A 27,982-nucleotide genomic window follows, 5' to 3' on the forward strand; every position below is an offset into this window, starting at 1 on the left:
ATTCTGTTTAAGGGGGATCTGTTTGTTTATCCAAATGTAATTTGTATTCTGTGCTGCGCGTTTCGGAAATTTTTACATTGCAATTCATTTTTAATCTTTAATTATTAGCTTTGGTTTAGAATAACGAGTATGAGAAACCACAAGAATGAAATCGCTAAAATCACTAAAAAATTTCGAATTATGCAGAGACTGACTTATGCAAACAATTTTAGCAATTTCAGTTTTAAGTATAAGCTGTATTGTACGAAGCTACTACTATACTTGTGCATATTACAAAATATGGACATTGGATAGTGCATGCACATCTGAGCTTGGAAAAATGTCAATTAAACACGGGAATACTGTCCATATAGGGAAAAAAATAGATCCCTTAAGAAATTCACTAAAACCTGACCATTGAATGCATATGAATTGTAAACGAGTGCTATTGTGTGTGAGCTGTGTGCTTTAAATACAGGACACACAGTACCTCAGCTTCCTCATAGTTTGCAGGTCTCGCAGCTCGTGATTCTCCGTGACCCGGAAGCAGTTGTGGAAACGTAGGATTGCACTTCCTACTTCACCAGCATGGAGCCGTCCGTGTATGAAGATGAAGTTGATGACTGGTTTATCGAATCCTTGCATCTGTGAGAAAACTATATTATTAAATAGCCAATGAGGAAACGTGTTGTCTCATTACTTGATGTAGTGTTATGGCCATGCTATAACCTCTAGTGTGCACGTATTGCTGCAGATGCTGTTCGCTCATGTATTCCCTGCAGTGACTTTCTCTTTTTCATTATTAATAACCAAACCAAGAAAAGAGTACTATGCGACATATAATGCAAATTTTATTAGGTATTGTATTTGAGTGTGAAATGCGAGCTGAATTGAGACGTCCGATTTATAAACCAGGAAAGCAGTGCACTGACGATTGCAAATTGGTGTGTAATGTTTACAGTATGGCTATGATGCTATCGTGCAGTCCAGCTGCAAAACAGAATAGAGACCCTTTAGAGTAATGCAGTACCGTCGTAGTGACATTGTAATCTTCTGCGCAGGTATGGGGATCTCCATTTGTTTGAACTTCAAGATCCGACACGAGTCATCGAATGGACTGGAGGAAAAAGTAAATGGACTGAAACATTTTAATTTCTTTAGAAGTGGTTGAAGTTTCACTGCTTTGACGTGTATTATGCTCTTTGCTGAGATGCTACTGTGTGTGTATTTCTGTCCTCCACAGGTATCTGTGTAGCTGGCTATGGAGCTAGTAGCACAAGGAATGAAATCCTGCAGCTGGCACTGCCTCAGAAACTCTTCGTGAAAGAAAACCAGGTAAAGACTTCTGTCTCTGTAATGGTGCTCTTACGGCCTGGCAGAAGTGTTTTCCCCTGGTGTAATTTGGAGCTAGGAAAGAACACCATGAATTTACCCTGATTACGGTTAGAAACAAGACTGGCGGTTGGCACCTTGCACATACTTTAGTCTTATAACTAAAGATCCTGTTATCGTAGAGATATTGAATCACAGCTTATCCATGAGGTAGGAAATAGATTTTTAAAGCGTGTTAGAATGATTGAGTTCTGTCGAAAGATCCCTCTCGGGACAGACCAGGCCCAGCCTTGCTGAACGTCTGGGATGTGACAGGATCAGACTAGGTGGCAATGCTACCTTACGTTTACTACAATATTTTTGCCACAAAAATGTGTGCCCTATAGCGTGAACCTCCAGCTTGGTCACACATGGACTTTACAGCAGGTTAACAGTGCAAAGTCTGCTTCAGAAAGGTCAGAAGGTCAAGAGAGCATGTCTGTGTTCGTGCTTGTTCATCACACTCGCCCGGATCACTCTGAAGGGCTTCTAGATTTCAGTCCTTCTGGGACACTTAAGTTGTTCACTTAATTGGTCTCTATTACCAGTGCTTCCAGGTCTTTACCCAGTGAGGATTATAAGGTATGTATGACGTGTGTGGCACCAGGAGCAGGAGTGAATATCACTGTGTCTGGTAGAAGACTCATGGAATGAGCTGCAGAGAGTGGATGTTTAGAAACAGTCCACCTTTTAGATGCAGTTCATCAGGGACGTGAATAACATTGGTGTCGGACTTTGTGGAAAATACAGCACTTCTTCCTGTTTCTCCTCAGGGCCTGTGCCCTGAACGAGACTTCAAGGTGGAGCACGGTGGCTTCTCAGACACGCCCATCGATTGCCTGAAGCATGTCTCTGGAACAAGGTAGTTCATGTTGATTTGTAAAATATGCCTGCAGCAGCCTGTGCACTGAAATCTTCTCGCACGGAAAAACAGAAAAAACACATTTTTATTCAGCCATACAAGTTAAAATGCGGGGGGGGCGTCAAATGTAAGGAAATCCAATCTATGCAGATTACATTAATGGGACTAAAAGGATCAGATACCAACACAACTATGTACCTTTCCTCTACATGAACAGCTTCCCTGTTTTCCTTTTCCTGTGTTAAGGACGCTGGTGTCCAGTGGTCCCTCAGACAACACTCTGCACATCTGGCAGATAGGAGACGAAGACAGCGGTGAGGATCTTGTTCATTCCAAGTGCTTGGAATGACCAACAGTCTGTTTAATCTCTTTTTTTCTGTACTAGATTGTCTTCTGTCTTTTTTAAACAAAGGAGAATAACTTATTTATTATACAAATTAATCGTTGCTTCTTGGGTCCTGTTTGGATGTTTTGTGTATTTCTTTCATAAGGACGTAAGAAGGATCAGCTTTGAAATACTCATATCAAAGCATTGCTTACATTTCAGATGTCATGTAGATCTTTTTTTGACACTGCGTGCTGCACCTCCAGTATCCACAGCTCTGCTTGTGTTTTACCTCTGCTGGGTGGTAGATGTCATCAGAAGAGCCGGAGTGATCGAACCGGAGGTCCGGGTGAAGGCAGGGAGCAGGGTTGCCTCAGGGGTTTCCAGGACGCCTTGTGTCCTTCATGCCTCTCGGATCAAAGACCTGCAGATCACCGAGCTGGAATTGCGAAGGGTGCTCTACTCAGTGGGTAACTGAGAGCTTGTGCATTGGACTTATCTGTGTGTGTGTGTGGCCAGAGCTGTGTAAGCAATGTGCCTCCATGTCAAATCGCTTCAGTTTCAGTTCGTGATGGAAGCTTTTATTTCCCCAGCTGCAGACTGCGCGGACAGGGTGAGCGGCCTGGAGTTCCTGACCGCCGACGTGTTCCTGGTCTGCGCAGACAGCGGGGACCTGTGGCTGTGCGACGTGAGGGACCCCGCCGGTCCGCGGCCCACAGCCACCCCCGAGGGGCAGGGCCCACGCTGGTGCATGGGGGTAAAGAAGGGGCATTCCCATGTGGAAGCTGCCTCCAGCACTGTGGCGCAGCTGTCCTCCTCCTGCCAGGTCCTTGTCACAGATCTGCGGAGTCCGAAAAGCCCCCTGTACCAAGCCAAGCTGAATATTCACCACGACAGCCCCAGTGCTGACTTAATGGCTGTGACCTGGGCACCGGCTTTAGATGACTGTCTGGCTGTGTCAGGTAAGCAACATTATACGTCTGCTGGTCTAGAGCACTTACTGCCTGCAGGACCTCAGAGCCTGTTCCACTTGGTGTAATGGTTGGAAACCTGGTGCAAAATTCAGACATCCAATGTGAACTCTACCAGGCTGCTGTTCAGAATGTTACTTTAGTGTATAAACAATCAGAAGCTTCAAAATATCCCAATAGCCGGCCATGAAGGAGGCCTTGCTTACAAAAATATAGTGGAGGCACTTTGTCCATGATTTTTCAGTACTGTAACTAGGGGGATAAGTGAATATAAATATGCATTATGTCGAGTAAGATACTGTAGATACATTTAAAAACGTGGGTTTGTGGCAGTTCAGGCAGTTGCAATCTACTGCTTTTGCAACACTGAAGTGGAAGACATTCTGGCTCCTCCAGAAAGCCTCCCTTCCCTCTCTGTGCACTCAATCTTTTGCTTCACCACAGCAGTGTGAATGGCTCGAAACGAGAGAATGAGCTATTTTCTCCCTCTGGCCGTCAGGTTTCGACGGAGCTGTACGCGTGTATGAAACAAAAGCCTGGAGCCCGAACGCCGCGGAAGCAGAGCCTCTGTTTGTTCACAAGGGCCACAGCCTGTCGCACGGGCCCGAGAGCGGCCGGGGCGCGGCTGTGGTCACCACACACGTCTGGCACCCCTGGAAACCCAGGACAGTGCTGTCTGCAGCCACCAATGGGTCTCTGCATGTCTGGGACTGGGTCGACAACCAGGCCAGGGGCCGGTAAAGGCAACGGAGCATTTCACAGGGACCTGCCTTTGGGTTGAGGGGCGGTGGAACACTTCCCCTGCCCGAATGTGAAGAAACTGGACATCTTGTCCAATGAGGTTTCTATAGGTTGTGGAAAAAACTGTACACTCAAAGACTGGTATCAGCATGACTGTAGCCTGTGCTCTTTTTGGGTACTGCAGGAAAATGTCAAATGAATCATTTACTGTATACTTGATTTTCACAGCTAATTGTTTTATGTATATATAAACCTTAATTCTGCTGCTGCTGAAAGGAGTAGCATATTTTTTTCCTTGTGAGATTAATCAAAATTCTAATGAGAAAACCTTCTTCAGCCTAACACATAGTAATGCACAACACCTTAGTTCCTTTAACTTGTTTAATCTGTAGCTTCCTTTTGACAAATGTGAATCTGTGAGGGTCCTGTGCACAGTTCTTAGTATGATCAGAAAAGGCTACTCACCAGTCTCTCCTGCCTCCAGCCTGCTGTGCCACTTCAATCCCAGCTTCTGAAGAGTTTTAAAACCCAGCAGTCAGTTCGTATAGCAAGCAGCTCTTTATTCCCAGACCATTGCAGGATCACTAATGCCTTACCTGGCTGCTTTACAGGTAAGTGGGCTGATTCCGTTTCAGGATACTGGCGTGCAGTTTAAATTTTCTTTATGTAATTTAACAAAGCATCTTTCAACAGCTTCAAACAGCTTTTTGTGTTAGAATATTAAGTTTCATACTTCAGACTGTCAATACCGTCTTTCATCAGTAAGATATCTTATTCCTAAGTTAAGTGTAATTTATATATCCCTTTAATGGAAAGATCATAAGAGAATCATTGGCTTTTATATGCAACAATTCATTCAAAGCCTTCACTACTGGTTTGTATTATAATATTGATGTTATTTATACTTCTTAGTCTGGTTGCAAAGAAATAAGGTGATAATTAGATTTTTAAAAGAAAATCAAATTTGTAATTGCTTAAATACCCTTTGCTAGAACATCTTTAAATCAGTAGAAGTACAAAATACACTATTTTGTATCTATTTTCTGTAATGGACTCTTTACTCTGTAAAGGCAAAATGACTATTGATCTTACTCTTGTGACCAACTGTTGAGATCTTTAATGACCAAGTAATCAGGACTCCCATTGAATATACTTTTTTATGTATAAAGACAAAAACATTAACATTGTATTTTGCACATTTTTATTAAAAGCCTTTTTCAGTGAATGGTTTCTTATGGAACATCTACTGAAAGGACTGAACTTTACAGTCAATAGAAATCTCAAAGAATTACTTAATGTTTGGAAGGCATCTGATGCCCAAGACCTTGCATAAAAGAAATCTAGTTGTTGATTCAGCATAGCTCATATTTCATATTTGCAGTAGTAAAGCATTTTTATGATGGCAGTGAAATTTAAACCATAGACTAATGCTGTATACAAGAGTAATGCAACACCTTACTTGAATGTCTTTGCCAGTTTCTCATGTGTTGTTTTAAGTTTTCCAGTCATGTGCTGGTGAATTAGCAAAGCCTAGTATCACGGGTTATTTTCTGTGCTGAGGAAGTGTTGCAGAGAAAGCAGCACTGTGGGAATTTGCCTCTTGGCACTATTGTAGCCTGGGTTCAATGGGGATCCATTTCCTGGAGCGCTCTTTCTTGAAATTGAGTGACATGTGAAGGATTACTGGGAAGACACTGAGTTTTTTTTACCCCAGTATAATAATCATTTTAAACAGCAAGGAGTTTCTTTTCAAATCAGTTGTAGAAGAAATACATAACAATTGGCCATGCACCAGTACATTCAGCTGGAGCTTGTGGAGGTTATCCACAGGGCCTTCACCAGTCTGGCAGCAGTGGGAGTCTGATGGAGCTGTGACTCATACTGGGGGGACTGAGCCTTTCTTGATGGCACTAGCTGTACAGTAAGCACACACAGCATACTGTGCTTTAAGCAGGTAACTGTTCGGTGTCACTGGATACATTAAAACCTGCAGAGTGAGCTATAGCTGCTTCCTCTCGGACCTGTGTGCACAGCACAGGCAGATATTCTGCTTTTATACAGCTGTGTTTTGAGTCAGTAAAATAATACCTGGAACAAAGAACGCTGTGGTGGTGGATCACCACAAAGCTGGGAATTGCTGGACTGCTTTCATTTTGCTTCATTTTATAGATAAATTAACATGCACAGAAACAGCTTAGAATAAATGAAACTAACAAGTGACGTGCACATCGTATACAATGCAGCTCAGAACAGGTCACAGTGTACTCAAAGCATTTTAAGAAAAAGCTTGCAATCTAGCTAGGAAGCAGTATTGATGTATTCAACTCTGAGGAACATTGTTCAGTGGTGCTGACACCCACATCCATCGAAAGGGAAGGAAGTAAGCGGCTTGAGAGTTAAATGTGAAAATCAAGATTAAGGGCACTTTCCCTCTTTTATACATAAACTCAAGCTAAGGTGCAGAAGACACCGAACCTCCTGTCCCGCCCTGTGGGTTTAGAGGCTGGATGTGGTGGTCTTCTTCTTCTCTCCAGATGCATCAATCACATCCTTGAGATGGAAAGTGGCAAATGCAATTTCTTCACACTCGCTTTCCATCCCACACTCCAGGAGGCAGCCGAAGAGCTCTTCCTCTTGATAGTAGGTCAGGTCAGAGTAGCCGCTAGGCCCTCGGCTAATAATCCAGGGCTTCTCCCAGCCGGAGCTGTGCAAGGGGTCACAGTTCAGGTAGACGCCCAGGTTCAGTCTGTTGCTGCTGTCGGTGGGATGAGAGAAGAGCAGCCACCTGCCCACAGTCACGCCGCAGTGCGGGCCAGCGCTCTCCATGAACCGCTGGGGCGCGGGGAAGCTGACCACACTGCCCTGGCAGCCTTTACCCGTCTCCACCAGCTTCTTCGCCGGGTGGGGGCTGTCAAACTCCTGCCCCCTCGTCTTGCTGAGGGCTTCCACTCTGCAGCCGGCAGTGCTACGGGCATTGCAGTACAGGTAGCTACGGCCGTCGTGGTCTCCGATCTCGGCCATTTCACACTCGCTCATCCCAACAGCTGACTTTCGGGCGATGTCGCCCATGTGCCATGCCTTGCCGCCGTCGTCGCTGTAGAAGGACAGGGCGTGAGTCTTAAGGTGCACAGGAAAGCCGAAGCACCTTCTGTGGATGTAGTAGACGTAGGCTGGAATAATCAGCCTCCCGCACTCCATCTGAACCCCGTGACCTGGCCCCACAGCGAAAGTCGCCCAGTTCTTCTCCTCGCTGCCGATCACCGTCGGTGTCAAGTCTGTGACGTCACTCCAGGTCTCCCCGTGGGTCTTGCTCCTGACAAAGCACAGTCTGGCCGCATTTTTCCTCCAGAATTTTTGTTTGTGCTCCGACGTTTTCCCTTTGACGCAGATGAAGAACAGGAACAGGGTGCGAGAGGTCCGCTCGTACACCGGGCAGGGGTTCATGCTGCGATGGCCAGGCAGACGTGCGGACGTCACCTCCTGAGGGAGCGACCACTGAAAACAGAACTTCCCAGGGTTACCCCAGCTTTGGACAGTGAAAAGGTTTGCAGCAGCCGACTGTCATTTCATTCAGCTGTGTGAATCCAGCGCTGGAACCCTCTCTGTGGATGGTACTGTATCTGAACTGCAGTCTAAATTGAAAAACTTGGGGGTGATATTTGATCCAGGCTTGACAATCGACCCAGATGTGCAGCATATTGCCAAAACATTCTTAAACCTCAGAAATGTTGCCAGACTGCGTCCTATGTTACTGCTAACTGCTGCTGAAAAGCTGATTGACACATTTGCCTTGTGCTGAATTGACTACTGTATTGCTCTACTCGCTGGGCTCTGTAAATCCACATTGAACAAACTCCAGGATGTCCAAAATTTGGCAACCAGGATCCTGACCCGGTCTAGTGCAAGTGATCACATTACTCCTGTCCCGGAGTCCTTGCACTGGCTTCCTGTCAGGTTTCCTGTTGACGTCAAATTCCTTATGATCACTATAAGGCTCTGCATGGCTTGGCACCTCAGTACCTGTCTGAGCTATGTCGTCCTACTCCCCACCTCACAAACGTCGCTCTTCTAATTGTGGTCTCCTAACTGTCCTACACCCTATGGGTGACAGGGCCTTTTCCTGTTATGCCCAAAAGCTCTGGATCTCTATCCCTAACGATATCAGAGAGACACCTTCTCTAAACTCCTTCAAATCCAGTCTCAAAACCTTCTTCAGAAGGGCCTTTACTGAACTGGTTCCATTCTTCACCCCTCTGCTCCTGCTGTATCCAGTACCCCCATCTACTGTCTCCTCTCATTGTGTATCTTCATTGTGCATATCTTGTGGATTTTATTTTTGTTGTAATTCTGTAAAGCACTTTGAGAAGCCACCTTTAAAGGCACTATATAAAATAGTTTTTTTATTATTATTGTTGTTATTCATTCAAAGCACAAAAACAGTTCTGTTCAATGCTCTCGAACTTCCACTGCTTTCTTTTTAACTTTACATACATTTAGTTTAAATCTAAGAAACACACCCCTGTGTAAACAAGTACAGGTACGTTGATTCTCGAAGCCAGCTTTAAAAAGCCAACCTCACACAGCAGAGATTGGACAAGAAACAGCACAAAATCCTGGTTGGAAATTTTTTTTTTATTTCCTCAGGAAATGTGATTGTTTTTTTCATGAAGCAAGTCTTATTCACTGACCAAAGCAAGCTCATCTGTTCTATAAGACACTGGTTAAGATAAAACAAATAACCAACAGGAGGCTCCTTCAACCACAGCCACAGGACTGAAATAATGCATAATTAATAATGTGCTGAAACTGACAAGAGATATAAATCAATACATTATAAATTAAGCTTCACAGGGTGTGAAATGCCCTAGAGCTGATTACTTTTCTCTACTGAAGCAAGCCATAAGGGTTTATTTTTCATACTACCTGATGAACTTAATCTTTTTTTCCCATTACCTCAACAGTTTCATGCTGTCTCCTTCCTCTGCTCATCACCAGAAACCGTGCGTCCGTATCTTTGCGCGTCAAGCGGCTCTCGGCGAAGGCCAGGAACGTCTGCGCGTCGTCGAGGTAGAGGAGGGACGGGATTCTGTAGGTCTCATTTCCAGGCACCTCCTTGAACACAGTTTTCTTTTCAGGGACTGACATTCTGGACGCTGGCTAAAGGCAAACTACCTGTACACGCACAACAAGGGGGAAAAATGGCTATATTAAAAGAAACATTTTAATCAGTCCTCAAAAACTGCAATCATATTGCACACACTGACAAACTGCTGCTTCATCCCCTTTGACATAACCTCTCCTGCAACTTAAAACTGCAGATCAAGCTGACATCTCACTCCCATCAGCACTCCAGCAGCGTCAGCACCTGACTGGTGCTGGCAGGTTATTTCTTGTTAGAGAAATTACAGGCAGCCAAGTATCACTCAGGTCGGCACAGTGGAACACTGGTCAGCATTGCTGCCTCACAGCACTGGGGCCCTGGGTTGGGTTCAATTCAAGACGTGGGGTACTGTCTGTGTGGAGTCTGTATGTTCTCCCTGAGTTTGCATGGTTTCCCTCTGGGTGCTCCTGTTTCCTCACACAGACCAAAGACATACTGGTAGGCAAACTTGCCCTGGTGTGAGAGTGTGTGGCTCTGTGTGCCCTGCAGTGCACTGCTGTCCTGTCCAGGGTGTGACCCATCTTGCAGCTGTTGCTGGCCAAGACAGGCTCTGGCTCCCCTGTGACCCTGTATTGGATGACACAGTGTGAGACTCGAGTCTTCCACCTCTTCTATATATAGCCCTGCACTCCTGTCATGGGTGAGTGAGAGAACAAAGTGCTGTAGCACTCGGCATCGTGTTGTTCACTACGTTATTCTGTTTCAGTGCTGCCCTTTGGTTCACATTGCTGGACTTTAATCAGAACAGAGCAGGTTGAGGGCCAGTCTCGCTGCAACTGCAACGCCTGACAGATTCTCTCACTGTTTCTTGGGGATCCTCTTTACAAGCCACTATCTGTGTATCGCAGGTAGTTTGAGTTATAGATCCAATCGTCATGTTTAGGATATTGCTCACCTCTTTTATGACTGTCGTTTCTTAAGTTGTTCAGGCCAGAAAAAAAAAAAGATATTAACAGCATAATGAAACTTATTAATTGAGTAACATGAAACAAAATCCACCTCTCTCAAAAAAAAACTTAAAAATCATACCTGTATCACGTTTTTCAGTTCGGAGATACGGTAGAGCGTTTGAATCCAGAAACAGAAACGTTGCTTCTTTTAAATGGCGAGTCCTTCCCCTGTTATTTCGGGTTAGGAGTTTCAACACAAGCTCTTTACCTCTCCTTCTTCTTACTAACGTCTTGAGCAAACGATGCTTAGATGAGATCAATGCCTCGCAATGAGAGCGTTGTCACTCCCTTGACCCTGGGTCTGGCCCAAGACGGTTGCGCAGCAGTCTCTCTGCGGGAGTCCACCCAAGCACGAACTCACCTAAGAAACAAGCGCCGACAGTTATTTTCTTGAAATAAACCACCTTCCAGTTTTTAAAAGGTTCCCTTTGCTGCTGCTGCTTTTACTTAATTTACCCGCTCCCAGATTGCTAATAACACTGCAGTTACCGGCTCTGTAAGTGACAGACGACCTGCAACACGGGACGCAAAACGAATGTCCCGCGGGCAGCGGACACGCTCGCTTTTAAGTCAGAGGCGGCGACGTCACTATGCGGGTTCATGACGTACGAGGCGTAATCGTCAACATAATGCAGTCATTCAGGACTGGTTACAGGAGTCCCTGCTCGTGACAGGGAGCTTCGCAGCCAGGAGGCAACAATAAATCAATCAGTTCTTTCTTTGGTTCACGTGTTCGCCAGTCGGCATAAGCCTGCAGAACACTTTCACAGTGCGTATTATGGAAACAATAACACACGGTCATGAATTTACTCTTAATACATTTATCGCCAGCGCATACATGGAAAAGACTTTGTTAACGTTTGCGTTAACTCACCTTTCAGTGTACAACATAACCCCCCACCGATGTCTGTTACTCCTGCTGGCTCTCGTAACCGACAGCAAAATTATCCGAAGCACACCAGACTCCTTCGTATCTGTCTGAGGTGGCCGTGCACACACAAGGTTCGGGACAATAGCCTGGCATCTGCAAGGACCTCTGGGAAACGTAGTTCTTTTAAAAGCATGCTTCAGAGTACCGTAGAATTCATGCGTGTACTATACACTGCGTATAACAATAGGGATAATAATCCACAGGCACATCTATGGCAATAAGAAGCATGCATTAAGCAATTTTTTTACTAGGAGACGTTCATCTTGAATAGGGAAGTCAAAATGCAATGGACAGGGCACCTCCATCAAGTCTCCACCGAGCTCCATTTGTATAGAGGACAGCCTGACTGCACAGCACTGCCCTGATCAAGCCCTCGGGCCTTCCCGCCAGCTCACCTGGACACGACAGCATTGCAGCAGGACAACATACCTACAACGTCCTCGTGCGGCTCGTGTGACAACGGTCTTTTTTTTATCAGGAACCTGAACGGGTATGCTATGGCTGTCCTGCTCACCAGGCAGAATTTGTGGCAGGAGCAGGGACAGTATGTAGCATGTGAAGAGGAACACTGCTTCAGGCTGTTCGAAAGGAACGGGACAGAACCCCACAACACAGCACCTGCAGCCTGGCGGACAGCGTGCGTCACAGATGTGCAGGTCACTTATGTGTGGCCACCGGTGGCAAAGATCAGCCTGTGACTTCCACAGTAGACTCCCCCTCAATGACTAATATTAATTAGCATAATGAGTTTACCTGTGTGGTTTGTTCAATACAATCTAACTGCGACTGGTACAAAGAAATGGACGATTTCGTGACAAATACAGTGTGTGAAATTGTTGCCATTAAGAGTTTTTTTAAAAACATTTCAGTCCTGTATATAACTAATTCAGATCAAAATCATGATTACATTTTGAATTAAACTATTTTGGACAAAAAAAAGATGGTCCAAATAGTTATTTTCTAAAATCCATTACTTCAGTTTATTTTCCCTACAATTAAGTTTTATAATCACCTAGGGCCATAATAGTAGTTCAATCATTTTATCTGAAAAACACCATGTCAAATAATGATTAGAACATTTACAAAAAAACACACACAGTGGAGTCACTATGAAAACTACATACAGGGTGTACCACTGAAGAAAATAGACAGGTGTAAAAATGCCATTGTCATTTTATTTATACAATGCCTGTGAAGTACAGTCATGAACATTACAGGAAGCCAAAGCAACATATCACTATACCATCAAACCCATACAGTTGTTTCTGTATAATTCACTGGAAATAAATACAAAAATTAAATGTTTATTGTTGGAACAGAGTATGCAAAAGGAAACCGTATCCGTTAGTATCATTCTCAGAACCAGACTCCATGCTACGTCACCATGTCACAATTATGTTGCTCGAACATCAGTAATGTATACAAGCAGTTTTGGAAAGAGGATCTCCGATGTGTAAAAAAGACCTTCACAGTACTATAGCTAAAATGGGATTTTAAACTGACATGACAAGACCCATCACTGCCAAACATAGCATTATAAAGGAAAACTTCACCCTCTTAATTTCCCATAAAAGTCATGAAAGAGGCAGGCGAGGGGGAAATATGAGGCTATAAACCTGGATACAGTCCCTTTTGGATATTAAACATTTTGTCCTTAAAGCCTGTTTTGCACGTCTACAAAATATGTGAATTATACCTTTAAAGGTAGATGTAGGTGGTGTGCCAATGTCTTAAGAACATAAACAAAACTGAGTAAGTAAGGCTTTCCGGACAAAACAGAGGCAATAACACTACTTTAAAAAATACAAACTGCAGAAGAAAAAAAGTCACACTCCATTCTCATTATAAAGGCCCAGTGACTAACAGCTCAAGATACGTGGCATATTGTGAATTTGATAGTTTAAAAATAGTGGCAATCTTTTCTCACCTTTACTCAATTGATCTTGGTCCAAGAATGATATATACATATGTACGTGAACATATATTTCTATACATTTATACACAGCATAACTATCACATTGTTGTTTCCAATTTAGAATGAAGCACCATTAAAAATTTAAAGGCAGAAGAAAATCAAGAGTGCCACTACTCTCATGGAAAATCCTTATCAGTATCCAACATACACCAGGTTTATGATGTGCTGTATTGTTTCACAATTAACAGGAAGAGTCTAATAACAAAAAGAAATATTCAATGCAAATTTTAAATACAAGTCTGAAGTCCTTTTACTTCTTGGTCAGTTTGTTGCTGTCCAAAACCGTTCAAAGTTACAAAAAAATTCTGAGTTTCATAAGATCCACTTTTTCCAAGACATCTCAGAAACCTGATAAGCTGATTACCGAAAATAAAGCTAACTGTAGCCCTGGGACCACTGATACTAAGAGGCTTTAAAAACACAAAAATGAGCATTGGAACCAATAGCATTTTTTTTGTTTGTAATGCCTTCCAGTATAAATATGGTCAACAAAATCTAAAAACAAACACAAAAGTTTTTTTTTTTACCAGCGAGACACTGAAACTGATGCTGATCAACAGATAACCTGAAAGCAGTGGAGGCTACATAACATAAGTATCTTCTGGTGTGATTCTCATGTTGCAAGTCTGAGTTATGATGAGGCTGGTGTGTATACTTTTATATTACTTAAATTTCTTTTCCATCGCCAGGCTTTCATGAAGTCTGGACACATCCTTCTCATACAGGTCCATCACCAACGTCCCATTTTCGTCAAAGAAAGCCCCCACAGATTTTGTGAACTCGGTCTCCCTTTTCTGATTAGATTTACCGTCAATGAAGGTCATCCTGAGAGTGTAATGGTCATCAAATCTGCAGAGCACATAAGGCAGCTTGTCATGTTACTGCCGATTACACAAACATGCACAAACTTACGAAGTACAATCCTAACAACACTAAATTATATATACACATGACGGCACCCCACTGAGATGGAATGGTATTATCAATCATATCCACCCGAAGGCAAATTCATGACCTATTAGGAAGTTAGAAATCAGTTGTATCAAGAGGTTCAAGTGGGGTGTGTCACATGCATTGTCTACAAAACAACAAGTGTTAATTCCATGACGAAAAGTAAAACTTTTTGTGTGTCACGCCTGAAGAAGACTCAACAGACAAAACACTACATTTTTTCTTTCTACTTTTCAGTGAGAATAAACCTTTGTGTTATAACAATACAGAATTATACCTGTCTTAGAAGTAATAGACACACCATGTATTACACAAAGGAAGGATACATTTCAGTACATTACAGTGCTATAGCACGTTAATGAAATCCACCAACGCTGTACCTTTTTAGACTTGAGGAAAGCTGCCAGACATGGTCAGGGTCCAGCCCAGCTGGATCTTTCTGGAGAGCTACCAAGAAAATGCTTTTCTCCTTGTAGGAGGTGTACAAGGTAAGAATGCCCATCATTATAAAGTAAGTAAACATCAATTAAGGAAATACACATTAAATGTTCTAAGGTGCTGTTCCTAAAACCCTTCTCAATTCTGCTGGATTGCCTTCCTATGTATATGAAGTAATCTTTCTGCCAATCCAAAGTTAGAAGACTGTACTGCAATTTTGAATTACTTTCACATTTTATTATTCAGTTATCACTACTTTCAATTTATTTTTAATCACAAGAAATCCCCTTTCAGATGTAAATGTTACATCTGCATTTGCATAAATGAAATTTCTGCATCTTAAAGTGCCGTTTGCAGCGAAACTAACACAGCAGAACGAGAAAAACAACTGCGCTTTTTACAGGAAGTGCACCGCTGTGAAGGCAAAAGGCAGCAGGAAAGCCCCACACTAACACTTCCTGTGCTCAACACTCCCTACTCTGCAAATTAATAACGTCTTTCCACCGATTAAACAGCAGTTCCCTGCCTGCTTCTGAAACAAAAGGATATGACACAACGCAGAAGGCCAAAACGGGCTTGGACTCAGGGAAAGGATGCAGGTAATCCCATACTAGTGCCACAATCGCAAAGAGGCAGGACACCGTGCAAATAAGAAGCCGCCCGTCGATGAGCCGGAAGTTCTCGATGTGGCCGTACTTGTCCAGAAGCACCTGCACAAAGAGCGGGACAAAACCGGCAGCTCAGTGATGAAGAACATTCAGAGACCATACCGAACAGCACTAACTGTATACTATTAATGTGACCTCCACTGCCCACTCTTCAAACAACGGGTAAGTGACGTATGAAAATAAAACCTTTTAACGACAGATTTGGGATAACGATGGCAATGGGTGATGCCATCTTTTCTAGGGCTCCAAGTACAGCCTGACAATCACTTGCAGCCAAACACCCTCTTCATGGCTGCTGGTGTCTTTGCGAACACCCTGGCAACACAATGATGACGGTGATCCTCAAAGAGTGATCTGTATATCCCTCGCAGTGGGTTTTCCTATCCAGTACTCTACAGAATTTAAGCCATAAGACTCCTACCAGCCTCCACATCTGTACTCCCACCTTTTTGGCAGCATCATCCAGGGAATTCTTCACAGCCGCGCCGTCCCACTTATCGATCTTCACAGGTTTTTCATCGATCCTCCACTGAAACAATACAGACACAAACCGCAAATGTGAACAATATCCCCCATGGAACGTAAAGCCGAAAAGCATGAACTTCAAGGTTACGTTAACACCGTGAAGTGTGTAAAACATGAAGTGAGGAATTTCAGCCTGTCAACAGTAGCAGCCTGTTCTTGTACTGCGCTTTTTTAAGCGGAAGACGGTTTCGAGTCGCCCCCTGCTGGCCAGAGAGAGGTTATCATGACGTTTCACAAATCCGAGTCGTTTTTAACATGAAAAATGTCACTACGTGCGTTTTTGGTCTTCAAACCCACAGCATATATGGTCCTTCAGGGCCACAAAAAGTAAAAAAAAAAACATTCTTCGTAACTCTTTCACAGTTCTTAGATTTCATATCTAAGAGAATGCATATATAAATAATGGATAATGAGATCTATATATTATAAATAACCCCAGGTGGGGGTGAAACTAGTTTTTGTTCAACCGTGTAGTGGTTTAAGGCTCTGTGGTCGGCTGTGTTGTTTCGATGTTTATTCTCCTTAAAAATGTGCTTTTACGAAAACTGCTTTACTTCTTCATGGAAACGACGACAGTCATGGCCAGACACCACGTAACGTTACTAGACGCAGCCTGTTTCGGGAGAGGGACAAATCTCTTAACGGCGGGAGGGGGCGCTCCCGTGCTTGGGGGGGTATATGTCCTTACCTGAGCTGGGGGTTTTACTTTGCTAACGACGGCTTTCCTTCGGGAAGGGGGCCTGGACTGTCCGTGGGATTTTCGGTTGACCGACCTGACCATCGCTACCGGATTCGGACCGGCTCCCGTCGCTTAGCAACGGGTCAGTGACGTGGCCACACCGCCCCGTGACCGGCGGGCGCCATCGATCAGATGTGCGTAATCGATATTCAGATATTGGCGATTAAAGTACAAGGAACACCGTTCCAGGATCCGATGGCGAAGATCAGCGCATGATCTGGGTCAACTCCAAAGAAAATGGGTTGTTTCGTTTCCTATGGCGAGGATATGCACAGGAGAAGAAATGTAATAGTTTTTTTTTGCTAAAATACCGGGCTAAACGTACTGGCATCTACAAGTATGCCATCATGCCAGGGAATCACCAAGAATCATTAAATCATCTGTAGTTTCGGGTGGAATGACGTTTAGAGACAGGGCACATTCTGGACAGCAGTCAAGTAAATGATAGTTCTCTTATTTAATTACTATATGGGCGAGCTTCATGATCCCATAACTGCAGCTAGGTAGCAATTTAAAAAAATAACTGATCATGACAGACTCCCCACTCTGCCAATCAGATAGCGGGGTTTCAAATGCATGACCGACGTGTTTATTTCAGCCACCGCTGACCCGGTGGTGGGATTTTTTTTTTTAAATAATAAAAATCAAAAATAGAATATCCCCAGTAAATTTTGCCGCTCTGCGAACTGGGCGAGCTTCAGTTTCAAAAGGCGATGCAAGCATTTCCTCTAACGTCTACAAGCGTTACCTCTGCGTGTCTCAACAGTTTTTCCACACACAGGCGGCCTCATCTCCGACAACCACCGCGTAGCTTCAGAGCTGGCAGGAAGAATATTTGAAGGCATTTTTCGTGAGCCTGAATAGTCAGTCGTAACACCACACTGCTACACAGAACAACTGCGACCCCCCTTCAGAGCCACAGAGGTACGAAAAATCACCTTCTGTGTCATATGGACCATATGCTTCACTGCTTTGTGTGGGACACAGACGTTTTCGGAAGGAGCGGCACTGCTGGCCGTGCATATCGACCAGTCTCCCGAGACGCTGGGTGGTTAAAGATGCACATCTATCTCATCTGTCAGAGGCATCGCGGCGCGACTGTTTCTTCAAGTTTCCGCTCCGACCGCAGCGAATGGATGAGCGGTCACAGGTTATGGGGTCTCCTGCCCCGCACAACAAGCAGGAGCGCTGCGCCGAATAACCCCCCAAAACAAACACAAGCAGGCGGAAACCTCGCTCAACTGCCACGCACTTGCAGTCCCCAAAATGTAAAAGTCGCACCGAAGCGAAGGACTGAAACGCGTATAAAAAAAAATACACATTCTTACTTTTTCTAGGATCCCACTCTTGCCGTTTCTCGCCGCCATCTTTTCTTCCTGTTCTCTCAATGACTTGGGAAGTTGCGATTGGTTCCAACTGACCAATCAGCCCTCTGCGAGGGGACGGGTGAAAAGGCGTGACGGAGCCGGAAGAAGGCGGTGGTAGGCTGTTGTGGGATTTGTAGTTTCTGATTGCGCTAGGTTGGGGGGGGGTGCCGAACTACAATTCCCAAATCCCACTTCAAGGCGTCCTCTAACGTCGCTAGGATACTGGACGATTGAAGAGAGAGAGAAAAAAAATGGTGAAACAGTTTCTATAATATCTGTGCACTTGGTGTGGAATGGAAGTCTATCAGCAGCATTTTCGTGCAGAGTGAGGTGAAGTATCTGCTTGAGCAAAACTTTTCAAAACTTTCGCAGTACTTGACAGTCTCTGTTTTCACAGAGCAACGTCGGGTGACGGACAGGTGTTGGCGCAATGTGAAATAGCGCCATTAATATACCCTCAGATATCATCAATCGAAAAAGCAAAAAAAACAAACAAACTAACAGTGAGATGGTACACGAGCTGGTAATATCACCTGTCAACAAAAATATGTATGTAAGAGATCAATTGCTTTAGTCATGCTGTGTATGGGCCAGATAAAAGTGATTATATAGTTGTGGACGGTGTTGACAGACGTATGTGCGAGTTGTCCCAGGGGAAGAACCAGTGAACAGCACTGTGATAGTATTGCCTTATTCTTGTTCACCTTCTTTCCCCAGGGAACGTGGGGAAGTCTACAGTGCAGGTAGGCATTGGGGAGCAGGGACGTCGATGTGGAAACCTAGGCCTTATTTTCCTTTGGAACGTGTTGGGCCCTCCCATATTTCTGTGTGGTCGTGTCCCTTCCAGACCCCGGGCCCGTTCTGAAGAGGTCCGTTCCGCTGAGAGGCGGCACCAGCAGTGATGTCTACGGTTGGACTCTACAAGCTGGACGATGGGGAAAACTTCCCAACGAGCTGCTTTCCTGTCAGATCCTTCTATCGGCAAAGTGAAGAAGGTGGTTTAGCGGGATTTTTGTGTCGGCTTCGTCCGAGCACCTGAACGAGCTCTAGGTTGCAGAGATCAGAAATGTATTTCCCAAACGTAACTGTCCGTTGTTAGGCTGTGTGGTCAGCCCTGTATGGGCTAGCAAGGGTTAACATTCCTTCTAAAAACTGATTTACATATAGTAGGAGTGAGGTTACCTGAGGGACAGAAATAGTTTGTGTTTTGACACATCGTTGACCATTGTGAATCCATTGTGTGCACGTTATTGGATGTACAGGTCATGTAAAAAAATCGCTTTTCTTGATTCCAGTGCATATGTGTGCGCGTTTCTACTAAATGTTGCAAAATTGGATTTGCTGATAGTAATACTGAAATACAGAACTGTTTTCTGAAAACTGCTCAGCTGGATTGATTTGTCTCTATTTTAATTATCCTTTCAGGGGCAGGTCACTGGCTTGTTGCCCACAGAGCAGCCGAGCAGCAGAAGTACGGACATGTACAGCACTCCAAGGTTGAGAACCACTTCAGAGCAGAGGGAGGGTCTCTGGACCAGTCTGTGGTATCCCACAGGCGAAAACTCCATGGCTCTTTAAAGTCCAGCCCTTCGGATAGAGTCTTAGATGGATTTTTTTTAGTAAGTACCAGTCAGGTGTGTTACAGAATTCCTGAAGGAACTCTGTGGAACACTTGCAGGAATCCGTAAGGATTTGTGATTCATAATTATAAAAGCCCTTGTGTGTTGCCTTGCAGATGACCACACATCACGTGGAGACGCCGTCTGACCTGTGCTCTGTTGACATCAGTGACCGGAAACTCGCCCTGGTAGGATTTGCGTTGTTTGTCAACAGGGGAAGTGGAACAAGTTGTTACACACAGTGGTAATCTATATCTGTATGCTCCAGCTCGGTGTGAGAATCGGTGTGATAGAGACCAGTGTCTGTCCAAGCCTCGTCAGTTGAAAAAGGATGTTTGCATATATTTTCAAGCTCAAATAATTATTTAAAGGAGAGAAATAGGTTAAAAAGACTTGGCTTCAATGACATACAATTGATGAGTTTCAGTGACACACAATTAGCAGGATATTGACGAGGAACCAAGACTGCAGTTATGATTTCCAAAGATGCTAGATTTCACAATTCTTCATTACTGTAAATGTAAAAAGAAGTGATCAGTGATGGTGTTTTATTCAGTCATTAAAGATTTCTTGTATTATGTAAAACACCTTAAGTCTTTTCACAGAGAATAATATAATTTTTAATATATTTTTTCATTTAATATTTGACTCGTCCCTGGTGTGATTGGTAAACTGAATTTCACTGAATCCTAGTAGGATTAAAAACAGAACGGTTGTGTTTTCTTATCAACAGGCAAAAGAGGAGGACTTTGAAGCATTTGACAATGTGGCCTACATTAACGCTTCCAGCAACCTCTTGACGTTGGGTAGGTGGTTACTGCCGTGGAGCGTGTGTGCTCTGTCTGCATCATGTTTATCTCGGGGGGCCTCAGTACTGGGTCCATGCATTTCATAGTCGGCCGTTGTTTATGAAACTCATATTCTTTCTTATGGCATCACAATGCTTACTGTATATAATGTGTTCACTTGCTTTGATTTCGTCATACATTATCTTGCTTTTACCTGGCTATAAAACAGTATAGGTTAACAAGGGTATCTGTACTCCCTTTGTGTTTCTTCTGAATCACTCCAGCTGAGCTCTCACTCTCCTCTTGGTAGTTGGTGGCCTCATAGCCTTTCCTGTTATCTTCTTAAGACAGAGTGATTGAAGTAGTTTGTTTCTGTTTCCTTCCATGCCAAGCCACCATACGGAATTTAAATGCCCCACATGCAATAGTGACCATACTGAACAACATGCCCTCTTGTTTCAGGACCTTTTCGAAAGTTTCCAATATTAAGAGAGCTGGAGCTCTCAGTAAACAGCCTGCGCAACCTGACGATCTGTCCTGGAGAATTTCCCCATCTGGAGGTAAGGCTCTTTTCGTTGGTGGGTCATTCGGCATCTTGTTAGCACACAGCAGTGCCACAAGCTGCTGTGCCTCAGACCTATTTTAACAACATTTGCCATCGTTTAGTGGAAGTTGCATTCATTCATTCAAAGTTGGATTGAACCCTCTGGCAGACGCTGGATCTCTCGTACAACAGTCTGTCCAGTGAGGACGTCCTTGCCTTGGGCCTGTTGCCACGCCTGCGAGTCCTGCATCTCACGGGCAATGCGCTGCCCGCTCTGCCGGAGGACATGGCCTGCCCATACCCAGCCCCTGCACCGCCGTGAGTGCACTGCTTGCTTGTCCCCATAGGGGCTTTTGTGTAAAGCACTGTGGTCTGAAGCCCTGTCTTGGCTAGAAATAGAGACCTGATGTGAAACAGTACAGCAGGGCAGTTCACTGAACTCTGGGGCTGCCCAGCTCCAGCCCTGCGTGATTGGTGTGTCTGTAGGTTTGTTTGTTTGTTTTTTCCTGGCCAGCATTTAATGGCTGAATTGTACTAATCACTGGCTTAAATGGACCATCTTAATAGATTTTACCAGCTTCTAGGGTGATGGTGTAATAAAGAGACCAATTTTATGTCTGCTGAACTATGTATATCCCTCCAGTACTGAAGCAGAACATTCCTGCCTTAATTTTTAAGATGGGAAGCAGTGTTTTCACACATGAATGGGATCGTGTACAGTTTCCTGATAGGCATATAGTTATTAAGGATGTGCAGACATTTATGATGTAAATATCTATTGGTAGCACTCAGAGTACTAAGGAATAGGGATATCACATTAATAAGTGGCAGGACTCTGTGAGCATGAGAATGTGTTCACATATAGATCTCAAGTCATTGCTAAATGGGCTGAATGGCTTCCTTTCCTTTGTTGCCTTCCTAATATTTTACCTTTCTAATAATTAAACAACACAGGTTGAGTATATAGATACAGATATTGTGCAGAAATGAATTTTCCAGCATTTTAAATCCAGTACAAAAATAATCAAAACTTTAAATAGTACACTTGTAACATTGTTCTCATATTTTATCCAAAATATATCACAAATCCCTCATAAAGCTCCTTTATGAGGGACATTCTGTAAAAGTTACAAGTTCGAACAAAAACCTCCATACAGAAATCACTCTTGTCTTCCCCTGCAGGTCCTACTGTCAGACTACCCGGTTCTGTAACCTTGAGGTCCTGATACTAGATGACAATAAACTATCTTCCCCAGGAGTATTTACAAGCCTTGCTAATCTAAAAAGGTAAATGTGTCATTCATAGGGATACAGTATTCATAACAGTCAAAAAGTGAATAAATACACTTACTGCATGCCAGACCACTTTATAGTGCATGTCCGTATTTCACAAAAAAGAAGAAACTTATTTTAGTCAAATTAAACGTTATGCATCAACTTTAGCTCTATAGACTGTAAAAGCACTCATTTGAAATGTTTTAAGCTTTACTGTGAATATTTTGTGCAGTATTGATGTCATTCATGCTTTGGAACAAGCTACCCAGCTTTGCTGTGGAAGCCATTTTTCAAGAAATGGCTGGATGCGCTCTTCAGATCAATTAACTACTAACTACCAGACAAGCAAGGGGGGCCAACTGGCCTCCTGCCCTTCTGTAACTCTTCTCGTGTTCCCGGCAGACTTAAGCATTTAAACCTGGACAGAAATGGGATCACCAAGGTTCCATACTTGCAGCAGACAGGGGACTCGCAGCACAAGCAGAGCTCAGATGCCAAGAAGCTGCCTGGGCTCACAGGCTTGCAGGCAGACAGAGCTCTTCCCGTCGCCCTTCACACGGGGGTCTTGAGGGAATCTCCTGTGGAATTCAATTTACCCCTTCCGGAGCTACGGTTCCTCAGCCTAGCTGGCAATAAGGTTTGGATCCAGATGGGGGAGTGTTCATTTCCTTTTAACGGTACTCTAGATGCGTTTCTGGGAACGTCTACTACAGCCACGCTACCTTGGTTAATTGGAGGTTCTAAATTGTGCACCTCTGTGTGTGCATGTGTCTGTGTGTCCTGTGATGGGCTAGGGTGTTGTCACGCCCTGTGATGCCAGGACCGTCTCCTGCTTGCTGCAACCCTTAACAGGAATAATTGGCTTTGTGATGGTGGATGAATGGATGGATATACTGTATATGGTATTTTCAACTGGAGAAGATGACAAGAAGGAAAGTAAAAGTTGACCTTGATTTGTGGTTACCTTCTTCAGATCACAGAGGAAGAGGTTTTGTTAGCAGTGGCTCTGTTCCCGTCCCTCAGCGAGCTGGTGATACACAGTAATCCCCTCACTACACAAAGAAGTGGTATGGCTACATCATTAACTGATCGTCTTAACCGACTGATGCATTTTAACCGACTTCAGGAATGTAATTGCTGATTATTTCATTACCTTTATCCATTTAATGAAATAGTCGTTTGCATGGTCAAAAATGTCAGTTTACCATTTTTTGCTACAAATTTCAAGGGCTTGTGTTGTAAAAGGCACATACAATTCTGATGGTTCAAGGACTTTAACTTTAAGAGGCACATTAAAGTGATACATATGGTTTGATGAAAGCCTTATTAACTGCAAAAAGATCCCAGAAGGATTGAAAGTTCCTCAATAAATATTTCCTTTTATCTCTATTGCAAAATAACATATCTGTATTTGATTTTTTTCTGTTTTCACAATAGTAAAGAATCTTGCACGTCTTCTCGGTAAAGTTCCTTCTGTTTGCATTTTCTGGTGGTTCAGTGGAAGCTCATTCCATGAACATTTCATGGCACGTGTCCTATTACTTTTTTGCAGGTGACCCCCCTCTCCTTACTAGTTTCCTTCAGAACAGACTGGGCATTAAAGTACAGAGGAAAGAGACCGTGGGACTGCTGAAGCCACACTTCATAGTCCCAGTTAATCCGAAACGAAAGGTGAAGTCCGAACTCCTTTCAGAGCCACATTGATACCACGAGGCACCAATCTGGAGTGGAAGATGCTTACATTCTTGCTATGAAGCGTCATGTACAACAAGACAAAATTAAATATAAAAGGTTCTTAAACCAATTCAGTTTCTTTATTTAAATATAAACAAATATAAATGTACAGAAGGAAATCATTAACAGCTGAAACTGAACACGTGTACAGAGCCAGGAATCAGTTTTGTTGTTTCTGTCTTGCAGGTAAAAACTCAAATCCCTAAGGTCCCCAGACAGCCCCTGTTTTTGGAGTCTGCTCCTGGCTCTTTCCTTTCCAGTCCTGCGGCTCTGAAGGAAAATCGGGAAGCAGCAGACTCCCAGAGGAGTTTAGGCCCAGCAGAGTACAAGCCTCTGCCCCCAATCCGCCCGTCTTTTCCAGCTGACAAGAAGGAACCTGGAGAGGGAGAAGCAGCATTGTGCTATCGAGAAGAGGACAATTCGGAAGTGGATGACAAGAATGAAGGATCGGGGATGTCTAAGGATCAGGATACCTTCTTTATGACACAGGTAAATCTTGCAGTGACTGTAAACCTTGTTTAAAAAAGCAATGTTGAAGAATGCAGATTGTTCTTGGCACAAGGTGAAGGAAGACGTAATAAATTCTAATTTGAGAAATTATATTCTTTTTGGTCCTTTTTTACGTCATCTTTCCTAAAGGTGTTATTTCGATCACACGTAGTTTGGTCAGTACTGGGGTGGGAAATTTCTAAGGAAAGCCAGGTTGCAGCTGTATGTACCTTTAGTGGACCAGTAGGTTGCGCTGTTCTTTGAAGCACTGTGCTGCAGGAGGTGCCATCCTCCAGATGTGCTGTTATACGAATGATTAGTCATTAAATGTCCTCCAAGGTACTTTTAGTGACAGTAGGGCTGTTAACCCCAGTGTCCTGGCTACATTCCTCTCTGAGCTTGTACAGTCAGTCTTCCCTTACACCCCACCTCACTCCTCCCCAGACCTGCTGTGCAGAATGGCTGCTGCCCTTCTCCCTGGTAGGGTCCCTCCTATACAGTATGTGGTCTGGGGTACTTTGAGGTGAGGACTTTGTACATTTCTAATTAAACTTACTGATGTACCTACTGTTTGCAATTTATAGCAGTGATGTTGGGGGAATGTCAGAGACACATCTTAGGTGAGGTCATGCCACTCATTTAATTTAGGCATGCAAGAATAGGGGAACTGTAGCACCTCTGACACCGGAAATATGAGCTGGTCTTACAGCAGGCTTTTAAAATCCAGAGCTGCAGATAACACACCACAAACCAGAGGTGTTCTTTCTTTGTAGGTGAACGATTTGCCAGAATCTAGATGGCACGTCAGAGTGGAAGAGAAAGAAGCAACTGACAGGACAAAACAAAGCCTGAAAGAAGAGTCGGTTCCGGACCGATACCGAGGATATGAAGTACTGCTGGATGCAAAACCTGATCCCGATATGACTGAGCCCGTGGGTAAGGACTGGTCGATCACATTCAGTGATAGCAGCGGTGGGTGACTCAGTAGTCCTTTTAGTTCCTTGCTGGTTATCTGCCCACTCCATCCTAAATTATTAACTTTATGGCATCCATGCTGAAAATGAAAAGAAATAGTCTTAAACGTTATCCAAAAAATAAAGATATTAAAAACAGAACACACTGACTGTATTTTTCATTTGTGTCTTTCAAACCAGGAATCCAGCAGAATGTCAGAGCTCTGGAATATGCACTGAAGCACCTTCTGGTTTACAGGGATTCCAAAGCTAGACTTGACTGTGTTCAGAAACCATACATACCAAAGGAGAGGAAGGTGAGATTGAGTAACAATCAACGCTACAGTCAGATGTCTTGCGAAGCAAGATTGTTTTTTTAAAGACTTGCTTAAACTTCAGCTATAGTTTAAGTGGTAAGCTATAAGAAAGTGCATTGTAAAATGAGAATAGGAGGCATTTCTACACAAAGGGTTGTGAATCTGCAACAGGCTAGTCACCTTTTTTTGAGAAACCTCGGCTTTTATCAACAATCTTCTGAATGAGATCATAGACGGGCGTTGTTACGTTGTAACGTTGTTAATTTAAAAAACACAATCAGCTCCTCATAAATGGTACAGCATGAAGAGTACAGATCGCTTTATAATTACAATTAGGTTTTGGTAACATTTTTCATTTCTCCTGACAGCTAAGAAAGCTACCACCTCCAAAACCAAGGAAGTCAAAAGGGGAGAGAGTAGAAGAATTCCTAATCAAAATAAAGAACAGGAAAACTATAATCGACATTCCATTAGGTACTGAATTCTGAGCTTTTTTTTGTCTTTTAAGGAGAAGTCTATTGGATTAATGAGGTTAGTATGAACGATATCTGATTAGCATAGTCTTGTATCGTTCGCAGCAAACATTCTTCAGGATAAAGACACCTACAAGAAGGAATACGAAGAGGCTCTGATTTTGCTGAGAGAAATGAAGAGGCAATACCAGATGGTCCGGGCCAAAGCAGTGGAGCAGGCAGCGCAGATCGAGAGAGCACAGCTAGAGGCTGAACAAGAAAAACCTCCTGAAATACAGCCACTCTGACGTGGTATCAGGTGGTTTTTTTTCCCCCTGTTTTCTTTTCAGTAAGTGTATAAGCCAATTGTGGTAGCAATAAAGTTAAGTTTAAAGGAAAGGAAAGTGTCTTCAGTATAAAATGAATACCACTTTAAAGGCCATGTGCTGCACAATGCTGTCGAACCAAAGATGCATTTTTATTCTTGGTGACAGAACTTTACTACACCATAAATTCTAAATTACAGATTGAGAGCTTTTTTTTAAATCGTTAAAAACATCTCCTTTTTAAAAATATGAATAACCAACCACATAAACCTTTTTATATTAAGTGAGAGGAATGACAGAGGCACTTAATTACACAAAGTGGTGTCGGGGTCTGGCACAAGCTAAACAGTCATATTGTTTAAGTCAAAAACCTCTTAAAAACCAGTGCCTTAAAAGAAGAATGAGATACATGGATTAACTTACTACTAATAAACAAATAAAATAGTCTATCATTTGCAAGCTTTATGTTTGTTTATAAAATCTGAATGAAAATAATGACAATAATTGACAGTAGTAGTGTTGAAAACAAAGAAGACGCTTTCCAGAATGTGTAGGAAAATTTATTTGATATTTACGAGGGAGGAGAATTAAGACAATTTGCGCTGTTAATTCGTTTAAGCAGTTTCAAAAAGGTAAGAATTTCCATTGCAAACCTCATACTGTACCACTTAACTTTGTGCCACATGTGACAAAAATGAATAGGGAATAAAACAATTTGTATCTCGTACTGTAGTCTTTTGATTTAAATCTTATTATACCATATTTCTGATATTCTGGCAAATTAGGTGAACAATACCAAACCTCAAATCAATTGTTTTATGTTCACCAATGGTGGATCAAAAAGACCACTCCTGGTGTACAAGATGATTTTTAGCTGGTTAAACACAGATCTCATGTACATTGCAGCCCACAGTTAAAGCTATGTCAGTTTAGAAACATTAAGGCTAAATCAGATTTAAATCCCTGGCCACAATCATAATTAGTGTGAAAAACAAAATGTGGAAGACAACAGAACTATTTAAGAATGCTTCTCTCAAAAGTCAAAATGACAAAATATTTTGATTTCTACGTGAAGGCAAGAGCACAGACTTCTGACGGTGGAGGTTAATTTTATCAGGTTTCCGAAAATCATGTTTTGTGCTTTGTGCCCATGAGACAGAAATGCCAATTTGAGGGAAATCGAATCTGTGTCCAGAAGCTGATTTTTACTTAAAAGTAAAAATGTGAGACCACACTCAAACCAACACGATATGACAGATGGTGCCTGCTATTGTACATTAGCGCATCTCAATATCTAGGTCCGCATGGTTAACCTTTTGTATTTTTAGGGTTAATTCCTCTATAAGAGTGGAGCATTCCTGAACATGTCTGCAGCATCGATGAAAAAGCAAGTTTGCCATCACCAACCGAAACCAAAATAACGAGGACCAGGCAGGAAGAAAGCCTCTCTCCAGTACATGCAAATAGCTGAATCAAGCCTTTTGGCACTAATCAGAAAGCCTTTTCCTCTACCCTTTAGAACAATAATATA

General features: G+C 43.2%; 4 protein-coding genes across 5 annotated transcripts; 2 read left to right on the forward strand and 2 right to left on the reverse strand.

Moving 5' to 3' along the window:
- Positions 1–547: 547 nt before the first annotated feature.
- Positions 548–5,469, forward strand: wdr73 (WD repeat domain 73). The gene is made up of 8 exons (XM_088921908.1): positions 548–626; positions 1,041–1,108; positions 1,223–1,314; positions 2,124–2,212; positions 2,459–2,526; positions 2,846–3,007; positions 3,131–3,499; positions 4,008–5,469. The coding sequence occupies exons 1-8, from the start codon at positions 568–570 to the stop codon at positions 4,247–4,249; spliced, it is 1,149 nt and encodes a 382-aa protein (XP_088778034.1). The 5' UTR covers positions 548–567; the 3' UTR covers positions 4,250–5,469.
- Positions 5,436–11,383, reverse strand: LOC148830083 (sialidase-3-like). 2 transcript variants are annotated; one of them, XM_088921906.1, is made up of 4 exons: positions 11,235–11,383; positions 10,440–10,721; positions 9,203–9,421; positions 5,436–7,744 (listed from the first exon to the last, which is right to left on the reverse strand). In XM_088921906.1, the coding sequence occupies exons 3-4, from the start codon at positions 9,392–9,394 to the stop codon at positions 6,746–6,748; spliced, it is 1,191 nt and encodes a 396-aa protein (XP_088778032.1). In that variant the 5' UTR covers positions 9,395–9,421; positions 10,440–10,721; positions 11,235–11,383; the 3' UTR covers positions 5,436–6,745. The 2 variants fall into 2 exon arrangements, with proteins under 2 accessions (XP_088778032.1, XP_088778033.1); XM_088921907.1 differs by lacking the exon at positions 11,235–11,383 and adding an exon at positions 10,306–10,325 and having other exon boundaries at positions 10,440–10,529.
- A 1,063-nt stretch (positions 11,384–12,446) lies between these two features.
- spcs2 (signal peptidase complex subunit 2) lies at positions 12,447–17,975 on the reverse strand. The gene is made up of 5 exons (XM_088920336.1): positions 17,916–17,975; positions 15,769–15,852; positions 15,205–15,365; positions 14,598–14,732; positions 12,447–14,115 (listed from the first exon to the last, which is right to left on the reverse strand). Exons 1-5 carry the CDS (start codon positions 17,952–17,954, stop codon positions 13,929–13,931), a joined length of 606 nt encoding a protein of 201 aa, XP_088776462.1. The 5' UTR covers positions 17,955–17,975; the 3' UTR covers positions 12,447–13,928.
- Positions 17,361–26,523, forward strand: xrra1 (X-ray radiation resistance associated 1). The gene is made up of 16 exons (XM_088920338.1): positions 17,361–18,697; positions 18,802–18,949; positions 19,380–19,573; positions 19,690–19,761; positions 20,307–20,379; positions 20,824–20,921; positions 21,075–21,223; positions 22,088–22,192; positions 22,583–22,817; positions 23,154–23,247; positions 23,733–23,851; positions 24,101–24,403; positions 25,177–25,339; positions 25,558–25,673; positions 26,042–26,147; positions 26,252–26,523. Exons 2-16 carry the CDS (start codon positions 18,856–18,858, stop codon positions 26,431–26,433), a joined length of 2,103 nt encoding a protein of 700 aa, XP_088776464.1. The 5' UTR covers positions 17,361–18,697; positions 18,802–18,855; the 3' UTR covers positions 26,434–26,523.
- The last annotated feature ends 1,459 nt before the right edge of the window (positions 26,524–27,982 follow it).

This window comes from Atractosteus spatula, chromosome 7, assembly GCF_055471065.1.
Source record: "Atractosteus spatula isolate fAtrSpa1 chromosome 7, fAtrSpa1.hap1, whole genome shotgun sequence".
NCBI classification, from domain to species: domain Eukaryota; kingdom Metazoa; phylum Chordata; class Actinopteri; order Semionotiformes; family Lepisosteidae; genus Atractosteus; species Atractosteus spatula.